General features: G+C 42.1%; 1 protein-coding gene across 5 annotated transcripts in view; it reads right to left on the reverse strand.

The window, feature by feature from the left end:
• Positions 1-2,956: 2,956 nt before the first annotated feature.
• The window catches only part of TSC22D1 (TSC22 domain family member 1), a 157,725-nt gene continuing 133,254 nt past the window's right edge, over positions 2,957-27,427 (reverse strand). The window contains exons 1-3 of one of the 5 annotated variants that reach the window (XM_072617178.1): positions 6,527-6,655; positions 5,044-5,095; positions 2,957-4,147 (exon numbers count right to left, since the gene is read on the reverse strand). In XM_072617178.1, coding sequence (XP_072473279.1) covers positions 3,890-4,147; positions 5,044-5,046 — 261 coding nt within the window. In that variant the 5' untranslated portion in view covers positions 5,047-5,095; positions 6,527-6,655 and the 3' untranslated portion in view covers positions 2,957-3,889. Of the gene's footprint in view, positions 4,148-5,043; positions 5,096-5,435; positions 6,445-6,526; positions 6,656-27,427 lie in introns of those variants that run through there. The other 4 variants (XM_072617179.1, XM_072617177.1, XM_072617176.1 and 1 more) reach the window with 4 other exon arrangements.

The following is a 27,427-nucleotide window of genomic DNA, read 5'->3' on the forward strand; positions in this document are numbered from 1 at the left end:
ATAGAAGGACTGGTCACCATTTAGGGTGAAGGTCTGGCTCCAGAAAAGAAAACAGAAGATTCTGAAAACAGATTTAAACTGTTCTGTAACAGACAGGCATTCGTTCAATAAACACTTATTAGGGACATCCTGAGAGTCCTTTCACTTAAGTAAACTATAACCCCTTGGGAGAGGTAAGTTGGGCATAAATAACAACGTAGTTATTCTAATTTTCATTCTAGAGGGGGAGCATTAGTAGGAAGGAGTGAGTTCTAGTCTTCCCTCTGACATACATCATTTTGTGTGACCACGGACAGATTTCTTAACCTCTTGGAGCTCCAGGAAGTTACAGACAAGTCATCACTGCCCTAACAGCTGGAAAGGGAGTGTCCATATTGGCCAGTTCCCCTAATGACACAATCACAAGTCTAGAAGTTCTTGCTTCTCCTTATCACCTCATCCTCCAAAAAATACATATAAGAAGAGGTCCAAGGTAAAATGAGATTTAAAGGAAGATCCTTTCACTGATTTCCAATCTTCCCTGTTAAAAATTTTGCTGCTTTTTCTCAGCACTGAAATAACTGGTCAAACCTGTACCTGACATGGTACCCATTACCCTTCAGACTCAATTGAAATGGTTGCCTCCTAGGTTTTTACTTCTCTATTAAAGCAGAAAGGCCCTGCCTCACCTACTATTGTCCTCATTCTGAGACATCTTTCCCTTTCTGTGTACTGAACCATTCATTATAAAATAAAAACAATCCTTTGTAGTACCAAATACTAACCTGCTTTGAGAAAAGTTCAGTCTTGGCCTTATTCCTAATTTAAAATAAAAAAAAAAAACTTCCTGAAGCCATCTCAAACTATACCTTTCACTTTAGATCTATGAGCAATAGATTGCTATGCATTTTATCCACATCATTCCTAGTCCAAGGTGAAATATAACATAAAGCTAAGCTCAAGAGAAACCAAGCAAGCCCAGAGATCATAGAATTCTACCCCATTACAGCTGTAAGGAACCTTAGAGATCATCTAGCCCAATTCCCCTGCTTTTACACATACGCAAGTCGATATTTATATGGCAGGGGGAGAACAAAACATAAAAAGCTTAATTTGAAATAATCCCCATGGCTGATGGTGAGTGAGATTCTCTGTATTTCTTTGGTTCCCCTGGAGGAGGTACATACTGTCCTGCCCTACTCTAATTAATATACAATTTGTGTGGCCACTGCCCAAGGGCACAAAGGAGTCTGATGTAGATTTTTAACTTGACCTTCTGACCTAAGTGATTTCCTTCAAAAACAGTAAGCAAAATAAAGCAATTGAAAAAGTAGGGTCCACTATGGAATAAACAGCTCTTTTAAATCTGATTCATTTAGAAATTAAATTCATAATTGGTTAGGGCACTGCATATTTTCCCTGCTTACCATGCTGGGGAAATGTCTGAAGGAAAAAACATTCCCATTAAAAAGGGAAATCTCCTTGAAAAAAATTCAAGATTCAAATCACTAAATAATAAACAATGATTATTAAAACATACAATATGCGCGGGCTTTCATGGTAAACATTTAAATTAAAATTCCTTGTATGTTTTTCCTTTGATCACAAGCATTAGGGCATGTACTGCCACTAATGATGATGTCAGACACCCAGTGCTAATACAGCTTATTCCATTCTCCTTTCCAAGTGTGATAATCAATTATAAACTACCTAAAACAAACTTCAGACCTGAAGCCCTACTAAAGGACTGCACATAATAAAGCCTTTAGAAACTATGATCTTAGAAACAACACAGCGTTAACTGTCAGAACTAGCAGAACATTTAAAACTGGCAAGTCAGTCTTTGCTTTGGTTTTAAGCATTGGTGGGGTTGGATGACTTTTAAATGCCACTTATTTTAGCTGAGCTTTTTCTGCACAATTTTTGTGAATAATTTTATAAGCTCATAACTTAGCGATTGTAAACTTCAACATAAAATGTACTTTTAGGGGCAAAATAAACTGTTATTCTCTCAGTTGAATTTCTATGGACCTGCTCCGAACAAGTATTTGGTTGGGCCCTATAGCTAGCTAACTTGCAGTGTGTGCTCTGGGCTAGGTGCTGGGGGAGATTTGCCAATTACGTGAATGTTAATTTCAATAAGTATTTAAAAGTCTCATTTCCCACGCTCAATTCACGTACTACATGTAAAGTTGATTTTAAGTTTGTAACAATACAAAGGTCTAAAGAGTTCTACTATACATGACATAAGGTACTTTTTCCAGCATTTCAGGCACAGAGAAGGACGATGTTCTTGAAAGTCTCTGCCAATCAATTGCAGTTCTGTTGTGGTGGGTGTCTACCAAAAGCTTAAAAAAGGGCATATTTTTAAACAAATGCTGTACATTAATTTTTAAAATAAAAGCATTTCCTACTTCCCTTAAAACATGACCACAACAAAAAAACTCATCCATTTAGATGCATTTTGCAAAAGCTAGGTGATTTACCCTCCTTCGTTGGGCTATCTGGTAAGTGCGGAGGCATGATAGCCGGCGGACAAGGGAGCCAGGGCGTTGGGAGGTCCGCTCAGGCCCGGCTGGGGCGCCCTAGGGCTCGGGATGCCCGATCCACGTGAAGGGGCGGGGCTGGTTGCCGGGCGACTGCCTCTGCCCAAGGCTGCTTACCCAGCCGTGCTCCAGGTGCCCTCCCACCTCCCCTCGGCTTGCACGTGGGAAGGCAGGTCTCCGCAGCCTGATTCGCTTAGATAAGCTGCCACTCAGTTCTTTTTTTGAGGCTTAAGTTCTTCTGTTCCCACCACAGCAGAGGGTTGAGACAGGGACCACCACCTTGCCAACTTTCTCCAACAGCTCTGCCCTCCCCCTCCGTCTCACCTAGCAAAATATGGGGGGATCTTTTTGTTCTCACATGCTGACCTTCACACTTCAGTATTTAAACCGTGGAGGCTCCCGTCACTGTGAAAACCTTCAACATGCAAACATTTTGTTTATCAACACTGTATATGCTTTATTGAAAGTCGACAAGCGCCACAGTTAAATACAGGGACCGGTTACAACTGTTTAGAGAACATGCACAAAACATATGCACAGAACTACTATACAAGTAATATGCAAAAAACCCAGGCTGGCAGATTCATTTCCTTAGCTACAATCAGTCCTATTGGGGAGCATTTTACTCTGTCTTAACCAACAACTTTTGTGAACAGGGGCTTACGTCAATATTCATCAAGCAGCCCAGGGAATTTCAGAAATGACACAAACAGCATAAATCTTCTAAATTCCGAACATGTGCTTAGGTGCATTTTTCTTCATGTAGCATTTAATATATATAACATATAAAAAAAGACTACCCAAACTTCAGATCAGCCGATGAAACAACTAAATTTCAATCTGTACAGCCTAAGTGTAGTTACAGTCTTCTATTTTTACAAAATACTTACACTACGTACACAATATACATTAGGGAGAACAACCTTCATGGTAAATGAACCTCGGTCCCAGCTACCTGTCGCCGTCTCTGCTGACAGCTCAGTGCCATCCACGCTTCTTCAGCAGGCAGCACGGGCCCTGCGGGACGTGGCGATTCTGGGTGACAGCGGCCAGCTACCCACGGCCCCGTCCTCGAGGCGCCCTGCGCACCAGTCCTGCCTTCTCCCCTCCGGGGCTCGCGGGGTGCCCAGCGTCAGTCCTTGGGCTAGAGCGGCGGGGAGGGGCCCGGGGGCTGGCACGCCCTTCACAACCTAACAAGTGTCTTCAAGCCAAGAGCGCACGAGTGTTTAATACTGGAAAGAGAGGAGAGCGGCGTCTCGGTCCGTCTCCCGTCCGTGTCTCGCGCGCGGTGCGCGATGAAATGCTGACCGGGCAGGCGCCTGCGAGTTCGTCTGGGGCTCGGGCTCGCGGGGGGCCATGGCGGGCTACGCCGAGGGGCCGGAGCCCTGGGACGCGGGCTGGGCCGGGGGCTGCGTCGTGCCCTGGGGCTGCGAGGTGGCCGGCGGCGAGCCGGTCTGCAGCTGGGCCTGGAACTGGGCGAGCTGCTCGGGGCTGGCCAGGGTCTTCAGCAGGTTGTTCTCCTGCTCCAGCTGCGAGTTCTTCTCTATCAGCTCTTTGATCTGCTCTTTGAGGACCTCCACTTCCTCTCGGACCGCGTACATCAAATGGCTTTTCACCAGATCCTGGAACAAAGAACAGTCTCACGGTCAGGCCGGGCCGGGCCGTCCCCCACGGGTGACCTACTTGGGCCCGGTGGGCCGAGGCCCGGCATTACCCGGCATGCAGGCGGCCCGAGGGCGGGGGGAGGGAGGGGGTCCGGCCCGGGGTCCCAGCGCTCGCCCGCCCCGCCCCCAGGCCGGGCGGCGGCAGCCGGGCTTAGAGCCGCCACCGCCTCCTCCTCCTCCTCCTCCTCCGAGCAGCGCCGGCTGCAGCCAGTTCCAACAGAGCGTGTTGCCGCATTTCTCCCCGCCCCCTCCCGTTTCGTGACCAGGCCTGACGTCACAGAAACCTGGGCAGACTTCGGAGCCAATGGGAGCCCGAGATATTTATAGCTCCGAATTAAAGGTTCCGAGTTTGCCTAGCAACAGTGGGCAGAGAATCCCGTGAGAAGAGCTACAGGCGCTGCTCCAATAACAAAGAACAGCCAAGGCGGAAATAAAAAAATGGGAGAAAATCAGGCACAGGCTTGGAAAAGCAAACTTTTCTCCGACGCCCGCGTATGGAGCGGGGGGCACTTTCTAGGGGCGCCGCGCTTCACCAGGCCCCCCGCAGACCCCACAGCAGGGGGCCGAGAAAGGGGCCCCGCTCCAGCCCGGCCGTCTGGGGAACGCGCGCCCGGCCGGGGCGTATTAAAACCCCCCGTTACGTAAGGAGCCCAGGGCTCCATCTCCATCCACCCGCGGGCATGTGGGGCTAGGCGGGCAAAACCTGGATCTATTCTTTGCGTTTTTAATCGTTTGCCACACCACCGGGAAAAAACGGATGCACTGATTCAAGCCCCAAGATCTGTTTCTAGTGGAGTTTCCCCTATTTAAAAACCATTTTAGACGGCACTTAAAATAATCAGTACATTACATACCATAGCTTGTTCGATTTTGTTGTCAATAGCGACCACACTTGCGCCAGAAGAGCTAGAGAGAGAGGAAAAAAAGCCATCAGTAACTGCTTGATTTTCAAATACACACCAGAACCTCGCCACTCCACGACCTCGGCTCCCTGGCCAAGGCTCTTCCATACAGTGCACCGTAACCACCACCTCTTCCCAACACTTCCCTTTCAGTACACCACCAAGAGCTCAGTTACATAATGCGGGGAAGCATTTCCCCGAAGTCCAGGCCGTCCAAAGGGGCTCAGCGAGCAGCCCAGACCCCGTCACCGCAGCCCTCGGCATCCTCCGGAGCGACGGACAAAGGGCTCGGCCCGAGAACGTTCACCTGCCAACTCTAGGGGCCCAGCGCGGCCAACATTTACCTGCTGTCAAGTCTCACGGAGGCGTTTTCAGTGCCCAGCAAAGACGACAAGAAAGAGATCGAGAAATGTCTCAGCTGATAAACTCCTAGATCCATTGCCACTGGTCTACACCATTGGGCTTTCATGCAATTGCAGCCAAAAAACCCCCACGGAAAACAACGCCGCGCCAGGCTCCGCGCTCAAGCGGTGCGAAATCTTCTGGCTTTCCGCAGAAAAGACGGCGGCAAGTCTGCTCTTAAAGACCCTGGGCTGCGAGGCGCCGCGGTGCTGGAGAGAGCTGCCGATGCACCCACGACTCCGGCAGAGCTGCAGCTGCGCTCGGCTCCCTCTCTCCACTGAAGACCTGCCTGCCCAGCCTCGTGCATAATATATGCCGAGAACCGCAACGACCATTGGCTGGGAGAGCGCGGGGAACCGCCCTCCTCCAGCTCTCCCTCCCTCCTCCCGCTCCGGCCTCGGCCGCCCCACCCCCACTCCTCGGCAGTTCCTTAGGGATGGGTCCGCCTCTGGATCCCGCGACGGGGGTTTGGGGGGGTGGGGGGAATAGCCCGATACCCTAATTGTCCTCCGAATCTCTAAGAGACTGCCGAGTTCAGCCCCAAAGAGATGAGTATGGACGTTGAACGGCGGGATCGGGGGCGCCCATGTGCTTACGTTGAAGGCCGCGCAGGCTAGCCCGTCCAGCGCCGCGGGCCCGTCCGCCCAGGCCGCCTCTGTGCCCCCGCCCCTCCCCCCGCCTGCGAGCGCCCACTGAGCATGCTCAGCGCGGCGGCCGGCGTTCCGTTCGGGGGCGCCCGCTCGGAGAAGCGGCCCCTCGGCTGGACCCTGGGGGGCCGGCGTTGTAAAGTCTCCACAAAAAGCCCCCTCGGGCCCTGGGCAGCACTCCCCTTCCAAACACTTTTTCCCCATTACCTGCAAAATCCCAAATCCCTACGCCTTCCGGCGGAGCTCCTGAGGAGGGGGGTAGTGGGCAGCCGGACACAAAGGCCAGGGGGCAAGCGAGGCAGGGGCGCGGCCCTGGGGCGGGGGGAGGGGCTCGCCAAGACCGGAATCCCCAGCCCCTCCCCGCCTCCCCCCGGCCCCACGCCTACCCTAGACGGAGGAAGGGCAGGGAGTCTGAAGCAGGGTCTCCCCCCAGCCAGGAGCTACAGGGTTGGCCGTAGGATGGTCAAAGACGAGGCGGGCCGAGCCTAAGCTGCCTTATCCATTTAAAACGTCTGCCAACGCGCACCCCACGAGGAAACAATTTGGTTCATAGTGAAGTGTAAAGTTAGTTTGGAAATAGAAAAGGGTTCCCAACTCATCCGAAATGCAAGACGTTCAGAAGGACGGGTTTAACTTGACAACACTGCCCCCTGCCGGGGCAGGACTCCACGGGCCCGCCGCACGGTGAGGCCTCCCCGCCCCCCGCGGACTGCGGAGACCGCCCCAACGCTCGGGAGCCCGAGGCCTGCTGAAGTCCGTTCAGTCCGTGGGAAGACCAAGAACCACCTCCGAGTGCCCTCCCTGTTTGGCATCTGGGAGCTGGGGAACAGGAGGTCACCACTCTAGGTAGTACCATCCGCGGCGGAACCAGAACCTGCCAGCAGCATGGGCCACGAAGGATGGCAGGGTTCAAAGGGCTTAGCAGCGGAATCGCACCTTGACTATGCTACGGCGTGTCTTTGAGATCAGAGATACCTGGGTACAACAGACGTTTAATGTACTCCCGTCACAGGCTCATGGAGACACCTGCCAAGGGCCTTAGGGAGGTCGTCTACTACACTTTCTTTATTTCACAGATGAGGAAACTGAGGTGTCCACAAGTTAACAGGACAACCAAGCTAGAAGGATCCCATATTAAATGACCAATTTCTGTTGATCTCTTGACAAACCTGATGACCTTTCCTCAATCCTCAATCTCCTTGGCCTCTCTGCAGCGTTAGTCACTGTTGACCACCTCCAACCAAAGACTCTCCCTCTCTCTCTCCCTCCCTCCCTCCCTCTCTCTCCCTCTCTCCCTCTCCCCCTCTCCTTTCTCTTCTCACCTGTGCAACCACTCCGTCTCTTTTGCTGGATCAAAATGCATCTTTTCCCCCGCCCCAAAGGTGCGTGTACACCCCAAGGCTGCCCCGAGCCTCTCATTAGCTCCCAGGCTCTCCTTCTCCCCATGCTGATGACCAAACGTCCGGCCTCCGTCTCACTCCTGAGCTCGTCAAGCATCCTCAACTGTCTACTGACCATGCACAACAGGATGTTCCATCAGCATTTCCCATCTCCCCAACGCTGCATCACCCCACCTCCCAAACGCCTGGTCACCTTGATTCCAACCGGAGCGCGTCCCCACCAAGCCATCTTCCTAATGTGCAGGCCCTCCTCCCTGATCATTTCGGGGCCTCCCAGTTACCTCTGGAATTCCTTCTGGCCTTAGCACACCATCAGCCCCTCTCCATGACCACCCAGCCTACCCGGCTCTGGCCCTCTCCCATGTCAGCCTGCATTCCCTGTTCCTTTCTCCTCTTGAGACTCAACTCAAGCAGCACCATCTCATGGTGGCTACATGTGGACACGCTGTCTCCCCTAGAGAAGGGAAGGCTGAACACAGGAACTGCTTCACTTTATGTCCAGTGCCTGTCCAAAAACATGTATTTAACAAATGCTTATTGATTTCCTGGTTAAAATTTCTCAAATCATTTTTAAAAAGCATCTGGAGCTTTCAGGCCACATTAAGTCAAATCTGATGCAATCCTCAAGCTATAAAATCCCAATACCAACAAAACTTTTTCTTAGACACTAAGATAATGATGTTTTTAATATGAAAATTTCTAATACTGATGATTTGTCTTTAATACAAATTAAATGCTTTTTGAAACATATTTCAAAAATCTAGAAAATGCTGGTTTTGGGGGAGAAGGAAACAATTCTTACAGAGATTTAATTTTTGTTTCTTTGCATGTATTTGATCCCATATTAAGATTCTGGGATAAAAATATTATAAGGCAAAGGTTTTTTTTGTTTTTTGTTTTTTTTTTTGCTTAGCAATTACTAAACTGTGCCTATTACTATATATTCAAAACAAATGTCCAATCATGGAGGTGCTGAATATATTTAAAACAGCTGAAAATCTTGCTGATCTCTGTTGATAAGTATTTCTATTTTTAAAATGCAAATAATATTTATAAACCCTCAACTTGAAGAAGGAATCCTTACAATTCCTTTCCCCACTTCCCTAATTTTATGGGCTGTTTTTAAATAATCTTTCCCCTGTTTTTATGAAGGTGTTCACAGATGGAAACTATACAACATCACATTTCTACCCTCATGACGTTCTGCAGATAAAGTCAGGTTGCATGTATAAATGTTGAAAAATATAATTTGAAAATGGGAATAGTCTGGATAATCTCTTGAGGTTTCTTCCACCTATGAGTTTTAGAGAAATGAAGATGAGGCGATGAGGTAAACTACTTTAAGTTGCTGAACAATTTGGCTAAAGGATCAGAATCTCAAGGCCTAATCACTCATCCATTTACTTACTAAATCAGTTTGTTTAGTAGTCAAAACATCATGATACGATCTCTAGCTGGCATTTAAAAACCATTTAATCTCATAATTTATCAGAAACAAAAACTGTATGCAGAACTACATAAAGTTTAGAAGCCAATTTGGCGTATTTACAAATGTTACTCCTCCCCCCATCACTTAGGATTTTTTCTTTTTTTTTTAAGAGCTGACTTTTCCTTTTATGTATAAGAACTGAGCAAATTATTTCAAAGGAAGCTATTGTAAAGGTAGAGGCAGCATGGTTTTAAGTATTCCAGCATAAAGAGTCCAGTTCCCTTGCCCCCACCTACTAAAACATGTGATTCATAAAAAAGATTATACCTTTAAAATTGTGGTGCTACAGAATAGGGCTATAATTTATAACCTTAAAAAGCTTTTATTTTAAAAAGAATGTTAATATTAGATGGAAAAAGAGAAAAATGTACAGAAAGATGCAAAGATTCACAAGGTAGAAAATCATTGGTCAGGAAATCAGGGAACTTGGGATCTCATCCTGGCTCTCATCATACTAATTAATTCTGTGGCACCAGAGAATTTACTTAACCTCAGTTGGATTAAGGGCTCTCTATATATCTTTTCAATTCTAAAACTCTAAGACTGTGGGATTAAATTTGATTTCACATTCTCTAAGATTGTTTCAATTTTTAATTCCTAAAGTTAATTGCTTCAGTAGGGGGAAATCAAATTGTCTGATAAACAAACACCTAGTGACTAAGTTATTCAGGCAACCAAAAAGTTCAGAGAAGAGCTTTTCCCAGACAACTGTCATTGTGCAGTGATAAGCAGCCTGGCTGGGGAGCTGCTCAAGACAAACAGGTTCAAAGTGGCAGTCAGGACACAAATGTAGGCCCTCTGACTCCAAATCCAATACCCTTTGCACCCGTACTTAAAATTCTGGCAGAGGTTAAGTTTTAAGTTTCTTAAGTGAATCCTGAGTTTGACTTTAGGTTTTCATCATGTTTTTGTTATGCTTATCTCCAAATGACACTAATAAAAAATCACTACTACTAGAAAATTGCTATTTAAATCTTTATGTCCTAGAGTTTGCTCACTTCTATGAATGGCAGAAAACTTTTAAAAAACCAAACCTTTGTTAATCAGCAGTGCCCTGGGAATTAGACCACCTGGGTTCAAGCCCTCTCTTCCCACCTACTAGATAACCCACTTCACTGATTGAGGCTCATTTGCTTATCTTTAAAAATGCAGGGTTTGATTCATATTTCTCTAAGGTTACTTCCATTCGGATAATCTCTAAGTGTTAGGCACTGGGGACATAAAGGTACATAGTCAAAAAGCACAGAATTTTGGAGGCCATCTAGTTCAGTCTAGTTGCTTCTACTATACAATGTACCTGAAAGTGGTCATCCAGCTTTTGTCTGAAGCCTTCAAGTAAGGAGTAACGTAGTCTGGAGTAGGGAGAGGCAGTCTGACCAGACGAGAGTAACCTATCCTTTGATACTAGATGCTGTGCCTTTTTTTGTGGACCCTGAGATCAAGTTAGTGAGAGTTGCTATAACTCATAGCGGACTTGCAGTTTTCTAAACCCCCTAGATCTGATTCAGAGGAAGTGCTGCCTAGCTATTCCTTGCCCACTTCAGACATGTGAAAGTAATTTTTTGAACCCAAATATGAAATATTACATTGATTCCCTACTATACTTCATTTTATAGATTTCAGTCCAATGTCAAATTCTATCTGAGCTCTGACTGCCATCCAAGATATTACCAATTCCTCCTAGCTCTCGGCTATATACAGTCATCTGTGACCAGAGTTTATAGCTTCAAAAAAACAAAACAAAACAAAAAAGCCAAAGGCTGAACCTTATTAACATTTGGGGCAAAAAATTCCAAAAGTATGGCACTCTTCCTTGTGCCTCATCATAAGAGGGAAAGTGACCCTAGATTACTAGGTTATGTCAGCAAAGCAAAGTAAGTTCTAGCAGATTCCACCCCAAAGGTTTGGGAGTGGACTAGATGTTCACCATAGGAAGATTAGCCCTGACAAACGTGAACAGGTTCATCACCACCAGTTTGGCCACAGGAAGATAAATTTTTCAGTCCCAGTAACTACTGAAGACTATCAAAAAAGTTGTATCAGGATAGTGATCTGCCATAGTGGAGAGTGTACCTGGAATGAAATCACTGATTCTAAAGCATTTACTCCTTGAGGGCAAGAATCATATTCAGAAGAAGGCACTGACTACTTGTTAATAAGGCACACATAATGCTTCTGAGTAATCAGAGAAGGAATCACCCAGGCAGTTAAAGGGCATTTGTTTCTCCTCTCTTTTCTCATCGTTCATTCATTTGATTCCTTATTTTGCTTCTCTTTATCCAGCATCTCCACTGGGGAAATAGTAATACAAGAGAGGCTCCTCTGAAGATGTGACTGAAGCCACTGATGTGACAAAATCAACTGACCATTGAGTATTTACTTAGTGACCACTCCATAAGAGAGAGGGCTATAAGCACCTCCCTTGTACAGAATTGCTTTAGGGGGAAGAGAGAGATGATGTAGGAAATGGGAGAAGAGATGAGGGAAGGTAACTATTACTATTCCGAGGGAAAGTTGTGAAGTACGTAAAGGCTGCCTTTTTAAAAACTTTTTATCTCGAGTCATTTCACTCCAGACATTCTTGCCTGTTTCTGTGATGGTCCCTCTTTAAATCACCATGAAGTGGTCAGGACTCTTGCTTTCTTTCAGAAAAGGCTCAAAGACTTATTCACACTATAATGTAAATAACTAGTAAAAGCATAAAGTTATTCCTTTCAAGGACATTTACTTGTAAGTGGCGATACAATCCTTAAACTAAAGAAATGGAGCTCTCTAAAATTTCAGGTATCCTAAGTGTGGGAGGCGTGTGTGTGTGTGAGTGTGTGTATGTGTGTAGTTTTAAAAGGTACAATGCTTTACAGATCCAATCATAAGAATCATCTAGTCCAACCCCCTCATTTTAGAGATAAGAAAAAGTACAGTGAGTGGAAGTCACTTGCTCAGTCACACAGCTAGCAAGTAGCAGGGTGATGGATTTGAACTCCGGTCCTGTGACTCCAAATCTAGTGTCCTTTCTACTGTACCAAGAGTTCCCAGAGTCACAGTTGATATCTCTGGGTTGGTTGATATCTTGTGATGAAATCTGTTTTCCACATCTTCCAGAGGTCCACAACTATTTCCAGATACTTTATACATTACAAGAAAGTAATCTAGGAACTTCCCTTGTGCTCAAACCAGTAAATATAACTCTTCCAGCAGAAAATACAGCTCTTGTTAGAGATGCTGCCTAGATTTCAGCCCACATGTAAAGTCAAACAGATCCATAAAACAGAAGATTAGAACAGGCATTTCCTCTACTGACACATTCCTGTTTGACTAGGGGCCCATCGCTGCCAATCCTACGGGCAATGACTTACTTCACCCTTTCTGGGTATCTTTCCAATGGAAGATGGCAGCTACCCTCCCTCAAGCTTCCACACAGATAACAGGGTAAGGAGGACTACCAGCGACTCAGTTTTACTCCCAGAAGGCAAGGACAGTACATTTTGCAAATTCAGCATATTTCCCCTTTCTAAAGGGGTTGACCCTCCTTTTCAGGTGTTCCACAAGAGGGTTAAAACTACATTTAATAAAGGAATGCTTGAAGACACTACCCACAGAGGATAAAACAGTTTAGCAGTTGGCAAGGAATTTCTAAAGACACCTACATCTTCTTCCAGAGATTTCATATATTACAAGAAAGGAATCTAGGAACTCCTCTTCAGCTCTAACCAATGGATACAGCTTTTTCAAGAGAACAGACAGCTCTTGATATAACAGTGCTAGATCTCATTCAGATTTTGTCCTGCTAATTTACCCCCTCAGTCCCCTCTGTGATCATCTTACTGTCTCACTGAATTACGAATAATCTTTAACAAAGGGCTGAGTGATAACTGAGAAAGCTTAGATAAAAAACTCAATTTTTATAGTCCCTTTTCATTCCCAGTGGGATAATTACTGCTCTTTATGAAAGGCACTAAGTAAGTTTTATTCTCCCTTTTCCATTCCAGGGCTTATATTTGCAAATATGTCATTAAATCTGAGATCTGAAAAATATGAATATTCATGTAAGTGAAAGAATATTTAAATCTTCTCAGGGCTTACAAGATACGAACAATTTTCATAAGTTCTTGTCATTTAAAAACAAGTTCTTATCATTTTAAAACCTTATTCAGGCTATTCTCTATTACAGGTTTATAAAGATGGCTCCACTCTATTGACCTCTTGTGGTCAATCAGTTAACAGAATATTTACTGAACAGCTTCTGTGTGAAAGGGAATGTGTTTGTCTCTGAGGGATACAAGAGTAAAAGATAGAGAAATGTCATGGAGTTTACAGTCTAAACAGGATCACATATTTCTGAAAAGATAACTATTCAACATGGCAAATAGGTATCATATAAACAGTCACACTGCTATTAGAGTTCAGAGAAGGGACAAGGAGCTTTGCTGGGGGAGAAAGATTTCATAAAAGGGATGAAGTTCAGTTGAGCTTTAAAGAGTGGATAGATGGGGGAGGTGCACCAGGAACACCTGAATGGTTGGGGGCAAGTTGACTTGTGTAGGTAATCCGAAGTCAGCTGAGACTGAGTAGGAAACTGGCATAATGGACAACAGAAGGTTTGAGGAAGACTAAGCTGGAAGGCTTAGAAAAAGCCTGCTGGCAGGGGCCGCAGTTAGGAGGCAGCAGGAGTCAGGAGAAAGTCATCCTAAACCTGAGCATGTTAACAGAGACACCATGCCTGAACACTGGGAGGTAAGGGGAAGGAAGGAGCCCCAAAACAGCATCTCTTTCAACAAAAATAAGTGACTTTAAAAAAACAGGAACAAAACTGAACTAAAAAAACCAACCAACCAAACAAACCTAAAGCCCATATTTTAAGACTAAAAATGATTTGGTTAGAATTCAATTACAATATATGCCATTTTAAGCAAACCAGAAATAAAAATCCATCTTTACAAAGTACTAGCTCAGGGGTGAGTTTTGGCTTTACAAAAGGTATTTGTTTTATAAAAGGATTCTAGGATCCCTTTAAATAATGAAAGCCTCTAAAACATTAATGAATCAAAATTTGCAAAAACAAAAATAAAAAACCCTACAGATTTAATATTTCTAATAAAACAATTATTCAACATTTACTAACTGCCAATTGAGGAAGGTTTTTCAAATGAAAAAGTCAGTGTTGGTAATGTAACAAAAGAAGTACTCATCTTACTTGTAATAAAAAGATACAGAGTTCCAGAATTGTTATGGTCTCTCTGGACTCTTTACATTAAGCATTCAGTGTCTTTCAAAGTTGGTAGGCCTCTTCTGAGAAAAAATAGTTTTTAAAAATGGGACAATCTAGGACTTCTTACAAAAGTTATCAGTACTTGAAAATAAGCTCTGGAGGTCCCAGCAAATATAGAAATATTCCACAGGTTGAAAAAAAGACCTCAATTGCAGATCAAACTAAGTGTAAACAAAAGAAAATTCAACTGGTAGGATCTGTCAAGTATTAAAACACATTAATAAAAAGACAAGTCATAAAGGAGAAAGCAAAAGGCTATCAAATTTTGTTAGAAAATTTGTTAGAAAATGTTGAATAAATAAGATTCAGTAAATTCCTCAGTTCTTTCTCAGGCTTTACCCCCTGCAACAACTACTCTGTCTTCTCTTTCCCATCTTGACCTCTTGGTGAATCAGGTCAAGTCCACACTGACCTCTTCTTTGGTCCCTTGCCCATTATCATATCTTGGATCTCTCTGTGCTTCAGCCTTGGATCACTCCCACCCTATCCTGTCTTCTCTCCTATACACATGCTGGTTGGACAAAGCTGGATAAAAATCATGAAACTGCTGTCCAGGTTCACTACAAATTTTATACAACTTCAACCAGATTGTTCCTTCTATCATCCTTACTCTCTCACTTCTCTTCAGTCTCTACATGTCCGTTTTCATCCTCACAAAGGCCTCTCTTGACTTCTATGTCCCCTGCTAGTTATTGTGACAAATACTGACTCTCTTCTGTGGTTTAACTTCTTGAAAAGGCCATCTACAGTTAGCACCTCTACTTCTTACTGTGTGGCTTCCCACCTCATCCTTCACCCAAAACCCCCCTCTCCAAAGTTACTGAAGATCTCTTAAGTGCCAAATCCAATGAACTTTTCTCAGTTTTTATTTTTCTTGACTTTACATTGCTGATCACCGTTTTCTCTTTAATACACTCTTCTCTCCAGGATTTTGGGATATAATTTTTTCCCCAGTTCTCCAACTAACTTCTTTCTCAGTCTGCTGGATCTTCATCCAGGTCACACCTAGGCAATCTTCCTTCTTCCACCTCCATTACTTTGTTTGGTGACTTCATTAGCTTGGATAATTCTCAAATCTACTCTCCTGATCTCTTTTCTATTACTGCCTAGTGGACACCTCATACAGAATGTCTTAGCCATCTTAAACACAACATGTCCAAAACTGAACTCATTCCCCCCTGCCCACCCCAAACTGTCCCCTCTTCCTAACTTTCCTGTTATTGTGTATGATATCACCATCTTCCTCTCTGCTTCTTCTCAGCCCCCATATCAGAATTGTTGCCAGTTTCTGTTGAATTTACTTTTGTAGCATCTCTCCTCTATCTCCTTGTCTCCAATGACACCAGCACAGTTCAGGTCCTCATTACTTGATCTCTGGACAACTACAATAGCCTCTGGTTGGTCTCTCTGCCTCAGGACTCTCCCCACTCCAGTCTAGCCTTTCCTCAGCTGTCAAAGTGATCTTCCTAAAGCACAGGTTTAACCATTGTCAACCTCCTCAGTAAACTCCGGAGAGTCTTATCGCCTTTAGGACTAAATATAAACCCCTCTGTTTGGTGATCAAAGCCATTAATAACCTGGTTTCCCCTTACCACAACCCTCCCTTCCTTCACACTTTTCCTGTGTCCTTATACCTTATACCTCCATGCCCAACCCCCAAGGATATACTCTGGGATCCAGGACCACTGGCCTCCTTGCTGTTCCTCAAACAAGAAACTCCATCTCCTGACTCCAAAATTTTTTCCAGCTTCTCTGTCCCTGTGTCTACAATTCTATCACTTCTCATCTTTGCCTCCTAGCTTTCTTGGCTTCCTTCAAGTCCCACCTAAAATCTTACCTTCTACAGGAAATCTTTCTCAATCTTTCTTAGTTCTAGTACCTTCTCTGTGTTGATTATCTCCAAATTTATCTTGTATCTTATTTGTACAGAGTTGTTTGCATGTTCTCTCCCCCATTAGGCTGCGAGCTTCTTAAAAACAGGGGACTGTCTTCTCTTCTGCCTTTCGTTGTAGCCCTAGTACTTAGCATACCCAGTACCTAGCACATAGTAGGCATTTAATATATGCTTGTCAATTTACTGACTGGAAGATGATCTTGTCATCACATTATGTACCTGGTCTTTAATAAATGCTTAATCTACTGACGCACTCCTCTTGGTTCAGTCACTTCCCGTCATGAAACATCCTCCTAGGTAGCTAAATTTATTAGTTCTGAGAATCACACTTTTGTCCTTATTCACTAAACAAGATGAAAAAGCATGATGCTAAACATACAAAATGACCAGAAACTGAGTAAAGTGGTATTTGCAGCAATGTCCTAAAATTTAAAAGAAAAAGAGATACTCCTTCTATAGACAACTAGGTTACGGGACTGGGGAAGTTATTTCAGAAAGGCACACATGGAATTAGTCAAAAAATGTGAGCCAGGTAAGGTAAATCCTTTTGTGCAATTGCAAGGGCAAGGCATAACAAAAGCTGGTTCTCTAAGGGTAGAAATCCCAAGAACCTGTTTTTGTTGTTGTTATTAAAAAATAGATTGTTCTTTAATCATTCAGTTGTGTCAGACCCTTCATGACCCCATTTGGTGTTTTCTTGGCAAAGATACTAGAGTGGTTTGACATTTTCTTCTCCAGCTCATTTTATAGAAGACAAAACTAAAACAAATAAGGTTAAGAGACTTGTCCAGGGTCACACAGCTGTCTGAGGGCGTCTGAGGGCACATTAGAACTCAAGAAGTTGAGTGGTCCTGACTTTAGGCCCAGTACTCTATCCACTGCACCACCTCACTGCCCTAAAAAGCAGACATCACATACCAAATACAAAGGGTCAAATACCCTCAGATGAATTCCCAGAAAATGCATCACAGTGAGACGAACAGAAAATAGATCATTTCCCCCAGCATGCTATTTCTCTTAATTATATTTAAAGTTATCCTCTCTAGTAAGACAGAATGCTGGCCTGAATATATGTTTCTGGTTGTTTAGAGATGCCTGAGTCATTACAGAAACCGTGGAATGGGAAGTGAAGCCTGACTAGAAGAACAGGAGAGGTTCTGCTTAGAAATTTTCCAATAAGTGGATCAGCAAAACTTATGATAACAAAAAGCAAACACTCTTTTCACCTTGGCATTATAGTCTTATCAATTTCCTAATGTGCTGAATATTTCCATAATCATTACATTAGTAAGTTGTGAATGGAAACCTTAAAATCTAGGAAATATATTTTATCTCTTCCACCATCACCACTGTTCACCTGCTGCATGCCTAATCAACACCACAACCTCAATTAACTAATCCTTTAGAGGATAAAACATTTCTAGTAAAGTCACTTGAGACATGAAAGGTGTTAAAGGAAAGGACACTGTATTTGGAGTCAGATGATCTGGATCTAAGTCTCTTCTTAGTGCCTTTGAGACCTGAGGCAAATCACTTAACTACATGAGCCTCAGCTCCATCTCTGAAAAGACATGAGGTTGCATTAAATGCTCTCTTAAGTCAAGATTCTATGAACTAACGCTGGGTCCATGATGGCACTGGGGGCTTCTAAAGGTGTAGGCATCTCACAGTAGGAGAGAACCATAAGTATAAATTTTGGGCTAGAAGTGGCCTTAGAAGTTGTATCTAGTCCAAACCCTTCACTTTACAGAGAAAAATAAGGTCCAAATGTTAAGTGACTTGCCCAAGCGGCAAAGACAGTAGCAGAGCCATGATCCAACTTCAAGTCCTCTTACTCCCAATCTGGTTCCTTTTCTATCAGGCTTTGTGAATGGGGTGAGGCAGCGGCCTAGGACAGACAAGAACATATTGCTAGATGAGGAGGTTTTAACCTTTCCTGAGTCACGGACTTCTCTGGCAGTCTGGTGAAGCCTACGAATCCCTTCTCAGAATGGTTTTTTGAAGACACAATAAAGGAAACTACAGAGGATTAAAAGGAAACCAACTTGAAATAGTCATCAAATTGTTTTTTTGTAAATATTGATCATTTCAGGTTTAAAACATTTTAATTATCTAATGTTAAAAAATGTTAAAAGAAAAAAAGTGAATAGACCCTAGATTAAGATGCTCTGCTTGGATGGTGGGGTGAACTGAACTCCAGCCTGCCACATCTGAGAGGGCTGAAGTGAGGAATCTAGGTAGGTCCCAAGAGGAAGGGACAAAGATGGAAGGGATATCCTGAAATACAGCCTATGCCTTTCAGAGGTTAGTTCTGCCTTTGGTAATGGAGTTCTAGAGTCTAAAGGAGTAGGTGAAACAAATGCTTTATAACAGAGGTGATCATTAAAAGATCCTCCAAATATACAGGTGTTTCAGATTTTATTGAACGTGTCACTACTAACATTAATAACCAGAAATTTAGAACACTACAATTGTCAGGACACTGTTTTCTCCCCTTGTTTGCTTATGCAGTATATGGCTGCTATTCTCCATAGAAGATAATGGAAGGACAAATGTCTGCTGAACGTTAATGAACTTTTTGTTACGATTTTGTTCCCAAGGATCAGCATCAGATCTCTTCCCCTTACACCCTGAAGTGGCAAAAACAATGCTATTGTTTTCTTTCCTTAGTGCCAATATTAAAGAGCTGATTGTAAAACAAGATCCATGTAAGGTATTTTGTTAAGCAAAAACTGATAATACATTTTTTATTTTAAAGGCAGAGTAGATTTGAGATAGCACCTTATATAGCCCTCTTATTTACTTTTATTTCACTTTCATAATGATGAATAAATACTCTTATTTAATGCCACTAAAGTATATAATGGTAAGGAAGTGACCTTGAGTTTTCAAATGCTATTCATTCACTCAACAAATATCCATGCCAGCATAATTTAAGCTCTGACAGGTCTTTACTAAGTTGGAAAGGTGGAGTAATAAAATAAACTTTCATCTAAGGCTGTCAGTCTAGTTAAGTTCATCACCATAAGATGATTTTTGAGGCCACAGAAATGTAGGAAGCAGGAATTTTCTTGTAAAGGAAAAAAACTGTTAATTCAGTCATCCTATAATCATACAATATTTACAAATGAATTTGGGGAAAAGGATCAATAATATACATAAATACCCAAGAAAAGAACCAGCAATAAAATCTATAGTCTAGATGATTATAAACAAAGTGTGAGTAATAAAAAAGATAAGCCAGAAATCTTCATGCAAGGAGGCAAATTTAACCTTGTTATCACTGAGACTTGGTGGGACAGTATTCCAATGCTAGAATACGATTATCAGTCAATCAGCAAATACTCATTAGGTGCCTGCAAGTCCCAGGCACAGTGCTAAGTGCTAGGACCTAACATTCTACACTTGAAGGTTATAGAAAAAAAAAAAGGTAGCTGAATGAGGAGAGGGGGCATGTAATAGCTAGGGAAGGAGGAAGAGTCAGGAAGGACTCTACACAGAAAGTGGCAACAAAATTGAAATTTAAAGCAGATTTTAAAAGGGATTCTGGAGGTACATACACCTTATTCAAAAGAAATGGAATAAATGGAGTGGTGAAAGAGAATCATAAACTAAGAATGTATGTTCTTATGAGGACATCCATGATCCAGACCAGAGGAAGAGAAGAAGCCTGCTGAATTGGGAAAGGATAACCAGAGGGAGAAACAAAAGGGCAAATGTCATAGGAGTATCTGTACCACAGAGAACCTGGATGAGAGAGACAGAGAGAGACAGAGAGAGAAAAAGAGAGAGACAGAGAGACAGACAGAGAGAGAGTGAGTGAGTGTATGTGTGTGTGTGTCTGTAGGTCATGGTTTCTGGAGGGGAAATGGATTTCACTGAGTTCTTCGAATAACTAAGTAGGATTAAATTCTACAGTGGGACTGAAGCTCAAGAAATAGAAAGCTTTCAAAAATAGAATTCAAACCAAGACAAATAATTCTGATAAAAAATTAAAGCAAAGGAATTCAGCCAACAGGCAAGTGTTAAGTGCTTATGATGTGCTAGGCACTGTGTAGCAGCTTAGGTTTTTAGAAGACCTGTAGAGAAAATGGAAGCAAGGGTAGGTAACAGAAGTTTCCTAACCAAGGTTGGCAATAAATGAAAAGAATGACCAAAGAGGGTTTTTTTCTTTCAGACCTATACTATGGGCAAAAGATCAGAAAGGGATCGTGCTTTTGTGCATACTTATGAAATGGTAACAAGAGATGAAAGGTGTAATTAATCTTTATTTGATTTGTTTTTCCCCCTTATAAATATGCATAATCTTCAGACTAGGAAGGATAGTATAAAAATGATTCATAGGGAATGGAAACCATCCCAAAGTGGAAAGATGGTAAGATGTTAAAGTGATGGCAATTCATTGTGGCTATTAATGAATCTGGACAAACTGTAACCTAAGGTACTAGTAACATCCCATGAATATCATTGCTGAGTGGTGGTCAGGGATCTCTGGAAAAATTGTACAGAATGTAAGGGCTCCCCAAAGGAACAGAGACTAGCAAAAGAGGTCTGGATATTTAGAAAAGAATAAAAGACTAGGCCTGTCAGTTAGATTCCTGAAAAAATTCTAGAATGTACTATGACCACATCACTGAGATGGAAAGGACCTCACAGGCCATCTAGTCCAATGGACAGGTGAATAAGCATCTCTTGAATTGCATTTCCTCTCATCCAGCTCACATTCCTTCATATTTTCAATAAGAATAACCTGACACTTTATTACTGTGGCTTAGGTCAGACAAGACTGGGTTATTTCAGGATTACTAAAAGAGTATATCTGCCATAGTATGTCAGGATTTGAACAAACTGTATCTGTGGAAAAGACAGAGACATAAAACCTAGATGCCATTTTTATCCCCAGGAGGAAACTGAGGTACAGAGCAGTGAGTGACTTGCCAAAGAGCACACAGCTAGGAAGTATTTAAGATGTAATTTAAATTTAAATCTAGGTCTTCCAACTCTAAGCCCAATGCTCTATTTACCATGTCATTTAGGAAAGAGTTTTTGCAGTTATATGATTGAAAAATTATATGTAATATTGGGCTTAGAGGACAGAATTACATTAGTTTCTATCATAAAAATTTATGTGCAATAGGACAGAGATAAGAATTTTCTTCTCTATTTTCTATGAAAGAAAATCACTTCAGAAATGTTACAGAACAAATCTGATATTTCATTCATATGCATATGGTTCTCCGTCAGTTGATCTTGAGATTAACAAATAATCTCTTAGATGTGATAGCTGAAGCAATACGGTATTCAGGCTAACAATCAAAAAATGGAGATTACAAATTCAAATTAATTTGAAAGCATGAATGGTGAAGAACAAAAGAAACTTCTTTCTCTGTTGTAGGGCATATGGTGTATTTTGTAATGCAGTATTGTGTATACTTCAAGAATCCAAGATTTTTCTAGAGTGGGTACTGTCTTGAATGATACAGACTAGCCTTTTGTGAGTTTCCACGGCTAAAAAGATTTCCCATCTGGATAACCTTCTACTGAAGAGCCCACCTGAACTTAGTTCAGTGGGTTCTCAGGTGACAGAGAAGGTCTGTTAGTGGACCCATACTTGGAAGATTTTCCAATGGTAGGACCTGCCAAAATTTGGAAGAACACTGGGTCACCTCTATGATAAAGAAGATACTGGAGGAGGATTTTGGTGGAGGGGTATAGTAATTGGGTACTTTCACCACTGGATGACTGTGTTAATTCTGAACACGGAAGTTAGTCACTGAGGTCACATCCATGATATAATAAAGTGTTAACAGCAAGAAGTGTTGCATCTAATCTTAAGAAATTTCCTTAAAAGTATTTAGGGTACTGCCCTCATTTTCCCTCCGCCAGTGATGTAATAACCCTGAAATCCAATCCCAGTCCAACATATATACATAAACATACATACCACATGTAAGTACATACACATACACACATATATACATAAATATATATATACATATACACACACATATATATATATTCACACATACACACATATCCACTATGTACAAGGTATTGACACAATGACAAAAATGAAACTGTTCCTGACTTCAAGAAGCTTAAAGTCTACTTGCTAACAACTGAGGGTGGGAGGGGATATTCAGGAAAGAGTTCCCACAGAGCCCAGGGAGCACCTGATCTGAGCCTTGAAGAAATTAGGGAATTTACAAGGCAAATGAAGATTAAATATGTTGTAGGGATAGGGAACACCTTGTGCAAAGACAGATATGGAAAACAGAATGTCCCACTTGGGAAACAGCTAGTAGGCCAGTTTGGATATGCTCTCTAGGATGCCAGTTCCACAGTTAGCAAAGTTGTATCATCTTGAACATCATCCTTTCCTCCTCCTTCTAGGCGATCACTGAGACCTGGCTCCCTCCTTGTGGTACAGCATCCCTTCTCATGCCTTCCAGTTCTGGGTGCACTTTGACTCAGATGCTCAGATTCATAGCTCAAGGTGGGGGAGCTAGAATATTCCTCATTCTCCACTGCTACTTCCAGACTCTTCTTTTACTACCATCACTTAATAACTTTTTCTCCTCTGAGGTTCATTCAGTCCAAATTTATCACCCTATCAACATTTTGGTAGCTATTACCAACTGATCCCCTGGACACTCCCTTTCCTTCCACAATGAGTTCACAATCTTTCTCTCCACCTCAACTCCTGCCCTCACACTAGCAGACTTCTACATACTGATACGAAATTTGAACAAAGCCATTATCTGTGTGGAAAAGATGGAGACTTATAAGCTAAATCACAGTACTGCTGATTAAATGATCAGACTCAAAGAACAGTCATTAACAGTTTGATGCTACTTTAAAAAGAAGGTTCTCCAGTGCATTAATGGGCACATGCTAACTTATGGACATACCTGTCCTATTCCTTCAGCAGGTGACTGATGATTACCCCCTCTCCATTCTACCCACATCAGGACTTTGGTTCGGAGGTTCCCAGAGAATCTTAAGGGCAGCAGGTTCAAGTGCGGTGTGCTAAGGCCCCCCAGCCAATCAATCTGGAACTGAGTGAGCACCAAAGCTAAAGGAACAGTATGAGAAAACAGACCAGTGCTGGGTCTGCCGGAGACCACCAAGCATAACCCTCCTACTGAAATGCAGAAAGAAACCTTTCATGACTTTAAAGAAAATACACTGAATCAAATGGAAAATGTAACCATCCTTCCCAATGCCCCACCCCCCTAAATAGGCCAAGATGCTCATTATGAAAATATAGTTTTCTTAAATACATTCCCTGAAAATATTTTCTTCTCAATTACATGTATCTCTGGTTTTAAGATCTCATTCAATCCAGGTGCTGCTGAAAGTTGGCTGTATTTTTAGTAATACAAATAAGAAAATGACAGAAAATGTGAATATGATATTTTCTAAGTTACACAGAACCTCAATATTGGAAGAGACTTCAGCCACAACCTAGTCCAGCTGACACCCGACTTAAGAATCTCCTTTACCATGTATCTGACAAGTGACCTCGTGCAGCTTTGCCTGAAGATCTACCCACATTTAAACCCAACTAGGAAACCTTCCATAGCTACCATCTTAGCCCATCACACAGTTAATGACACACCTAATTTACTCTTCAGAGTAACAACACAACATTCATCCCTTCCACAAACATTTGTTAAGTAACTACTTGGGATGCACAAAGATAACGTAAAGATAAAGAATACAGTACTTATCAATCCGGTAAATAAGATGTGTACCCAAATAAACATAATGGAAACCAGAATACTGTAGGTACTAAAGGGAACAAACAAAGGCCTGTGAGTTCAGATGAAGGCAACAGGACTGTGGGGTATGAGGGAAAACAAGGGGACCTGAAGGATAAGTATGATGATAACAGACAGCTAGGAGGGGAGAGGACATTCTAGTCAATGGGCACAGGTACAAAACAAAGTACTAGATGACTGTGGGGGTGCCGAGTAGTCAAGTCAGCTACAGCATAAACTATGTGACTGGTGTTAAAATTCAGCACTGAAAATCATCTTCAGAGTTCACTCAGTTGTTTCCAGTGCCCCCCCACTGCAAATAGGAAAACCAAGGTAGAAAGGATATGACTTATCCAAAGTCACACTTTTATGTAGTAGCAGAGCAGGGATTTTAAACCCCTGACTCCAAATCAAGTGTTATTTCCATCAAATCACAGAGAAACAATATGAGAAGGGTGAAAAGTAAATAAGAAGCTAGGCTCTGGATATCGTGGTAAGGGGTATAGACTTTATTTGGATTGCTCTGCCAGTGAAGAAGGCTTTTTGATTAGTGAAATGGCACAACAAAATAAGCTTAATTTAAAAACTTATGATGCAATAGAAATATTATCACTTTAAAAAGCCTGTTATCAAGTTAGGAGTATATTTTTTAGCACAAACTGGAATTAAAGGATGTTACACAGTAATTGAAATACCATTGTGGAAAATGTTTTTTACAACTAGGAAGGGTTTTCCCTTTCTAAGTTATTATCCTAGAAAGGATTTCCTATTCTTCTTCTAGAAGGGAATTTAAAAAAAAAAAAAAGATAAACCTTATGATTGGGGGAAATTAGACACAGAGTTTTTTCCAAGCCCGAAAGCAAAAGGGCACTATTGACACCTCCTGGCTGTGGGCAGTCAGGGTTATGAATCCCTAAGGAGAAACAGGCCTTGAAACAAGTGAAACTTGGGTTAGCTTAATGAAAAGAAAAAGTCTAAAACTTTTAAGGAAAGGGCAAGATAAACTATAAAAATCCTGGAGGCTAGAAACTATCTTATTTCCTATTTGTTGTGTTTCTTGCATAGAATAGATGCTTAATGAATGCTTATTGAAGTGGGGAGAAAAGGTAGCATACATATTAGAGACATTTTGTTGCATCAGTTTTCCCTAAAGCGTGTTGTTGTAAAAACTGGGTTTTATGTAGAAGTCAGTTGTAGTTGTAGTCAGTTCTATGTAGAGGTTAGTTATTTTAAGGCTTATTATAGGGTAAAACAGGTTTTCTATTTTTGAAAGATGTAAATTTCATATAACTGAGGACTAAAGCCTGACTGAAATCATGACCCCACTGCCTTTTTGTGAATTCAAACATTAATTAAGTGCCTGTTATGTGCAAAGAAAGAAATGCAGGGGGGTACTCAGAATACAAAGATGAAAACCTGCCCCAGTCCCTGCCCTCAAGGAACATGTTCAGAAATAAACATTTCATAAGAAATAATGTGATATAATGCGCTGTCTTGGGGTGGGCAGAGGGGAGGGATGGGGAGAAAATCTGGAACCAAAAATCTTGTGGAAGTGAATGTTGAAAACTAAAAATAAATATTTTTAAAAAGAAAAAAAGAAATAATGTGATATAATCACATTATATCAGAGAGAACTATAATGTGCTATAAGAAATGTGAGGAGGGAAAAATCACTGTCAGCTGGGCATGGAAAGGCAGGAGTGGGATTGGATGGGGTAGGAAAGCAGCAGGGAGGCAGAGTCAAGGAGGACTTCATGAAGCAGAACTGCTGGCACCTGGCCTGGGATTTGTATTTTTTTCAAATGTTTTCCCATGAAATTCTCTCATGATTATCAAGCACTTGGAAAGGTTAGCAATTAAAATTTTGTGATATTAAGAGTTCTCTGCATATCAAACAAACAAAATGTCAGGTTAAACATTTGTCAGGGAATTTTTCAACTTTGCCTAATTACAAACTAATTTAGCATCTTTTGCTCAAAAATTTCATTAACTTGAAGGCTGAGATTAAGGCAGAAATTAGCAGTGTCTTAAGAATTTTATTTTTTTTAGAAAGAATCATCCACAAAGGAATGACCTTTTCATAATAGTGATGCTTAGAAGACCTGCAGAGCCCATGTACACACACTTTAAACGATGTATGTTGACAGTGAACAACAGTATTTTCATATTAGGTAAATGGCCTGTGCTTTAAAAATGGGTTAGAGAAGCACAAAAGAAAAGGGCCTGTGCCATACAAAATTTAAAAAGTAAAATATGAAGGCCCATTCTTGGTCTTTGCATTATTCAGAGGGGTGGAAGGCACAGTGCAATGAATACATTAAGTGTTGAATAATGAATGGTAGGGTCTTAGTAGCAATGAGCAAGAATAAATAACCTACTGCAATTACCTAAAAGCCTGTTTTGCAAACATTAGAGCAGAGGATCCCAGAAGGAGAGATGAGGGGGGAACCTTCGTGGCCATGTCATCTATTTTTCTCATTTTGTAGATGAGAAAACTGAGGCCCAAGTGACACAGGCAGCAAGCAGAAGAGATGGCTTTGAGCCCAGGTCATTTTTCTTCCCAAAGACAGTGAATCTCCTTAACACTGACCCAGATGTCTACCCAAGTAACCTGGGAGCTATCCTTTCATATTTGCTCCAGCAGCCTGCCCCACTGATCATTCTCTTTATTTCATCTTCAGCCTCTCCCTCATCTTTTCTTTTAAAAGCCTTCATTTAACCCAGTCAGTTACTCAAGCTATTATCCTCTTTATTCTCCCACTGTAAACTCTTAAAGAGTCCATCAAGATTTAGGCCCTCTACTTCCCTCCTGACTCACTTTACTTCTCAATCCCTTGCTTGCTGGCAATCCCACCACCTGACATTCTCTGACTGGCTAATCCCTCCATTCGCTGACCTTTTTTGGCCTATCCTTGACCCAACATTGGGGAACACCTGAGCTCTCCAGACTGTTCCTTCTGTTTCCTGTATCCATCACACCCTCTCTGCCAACCAAGGGCATTTCCCCCAAGATTCTGTCCTAAGTCCTTTCCTCTCCCTTTTATGTATATTTTCCTCTTGGTAATAATCTCATCTCTTTCCATGGGTTCAATTAGCATCTCTATGCAGATGACTCAAAAATCTATATATCTAGTTCTAATCCTTCTCCTGAGCTCCAACTGCCTGCTAAAACAGAGCTATTTATACTTCCCTTTCGCACCTCAAACTCGATACGCCTTCAATTTAACACATCATTTTCCCTGCTAAATCAACTCCTTCTATGAACTTTCTGTTGAAGGCTCCACCATCCCATCCTCCCAGTTACTAGTTCTCCTGGTTCTCATTGCTTTTTTCTATTTATATCATCTGGCCTTACAGCAGAAAAAAAAAAAAGACATTACATTAGATTTTATTTGTAAATTCAAATTTTAAATGTTATGGGGAATATTTTCTAAAAATTCGGAACAAAAATGTAACCAATCATTAATGAACT

The sequence above is a fragment of the Notamacropus eugenii genome, chromosome 6, assembly GCF_028372415.1.
Source record: "Notamacropus eugenii isolate mMacEug1 chromosome 6, mMacEug1.pri_v2, whole genome shotgun sequence".
NCBI classification, from domain to species: domain Eukaryota; kingdom Metazoa; phylum Chordata; class Mammalia; order Diprotodontia; family Macropodidae; genus Notamacropus; species Notamacropus eugenii.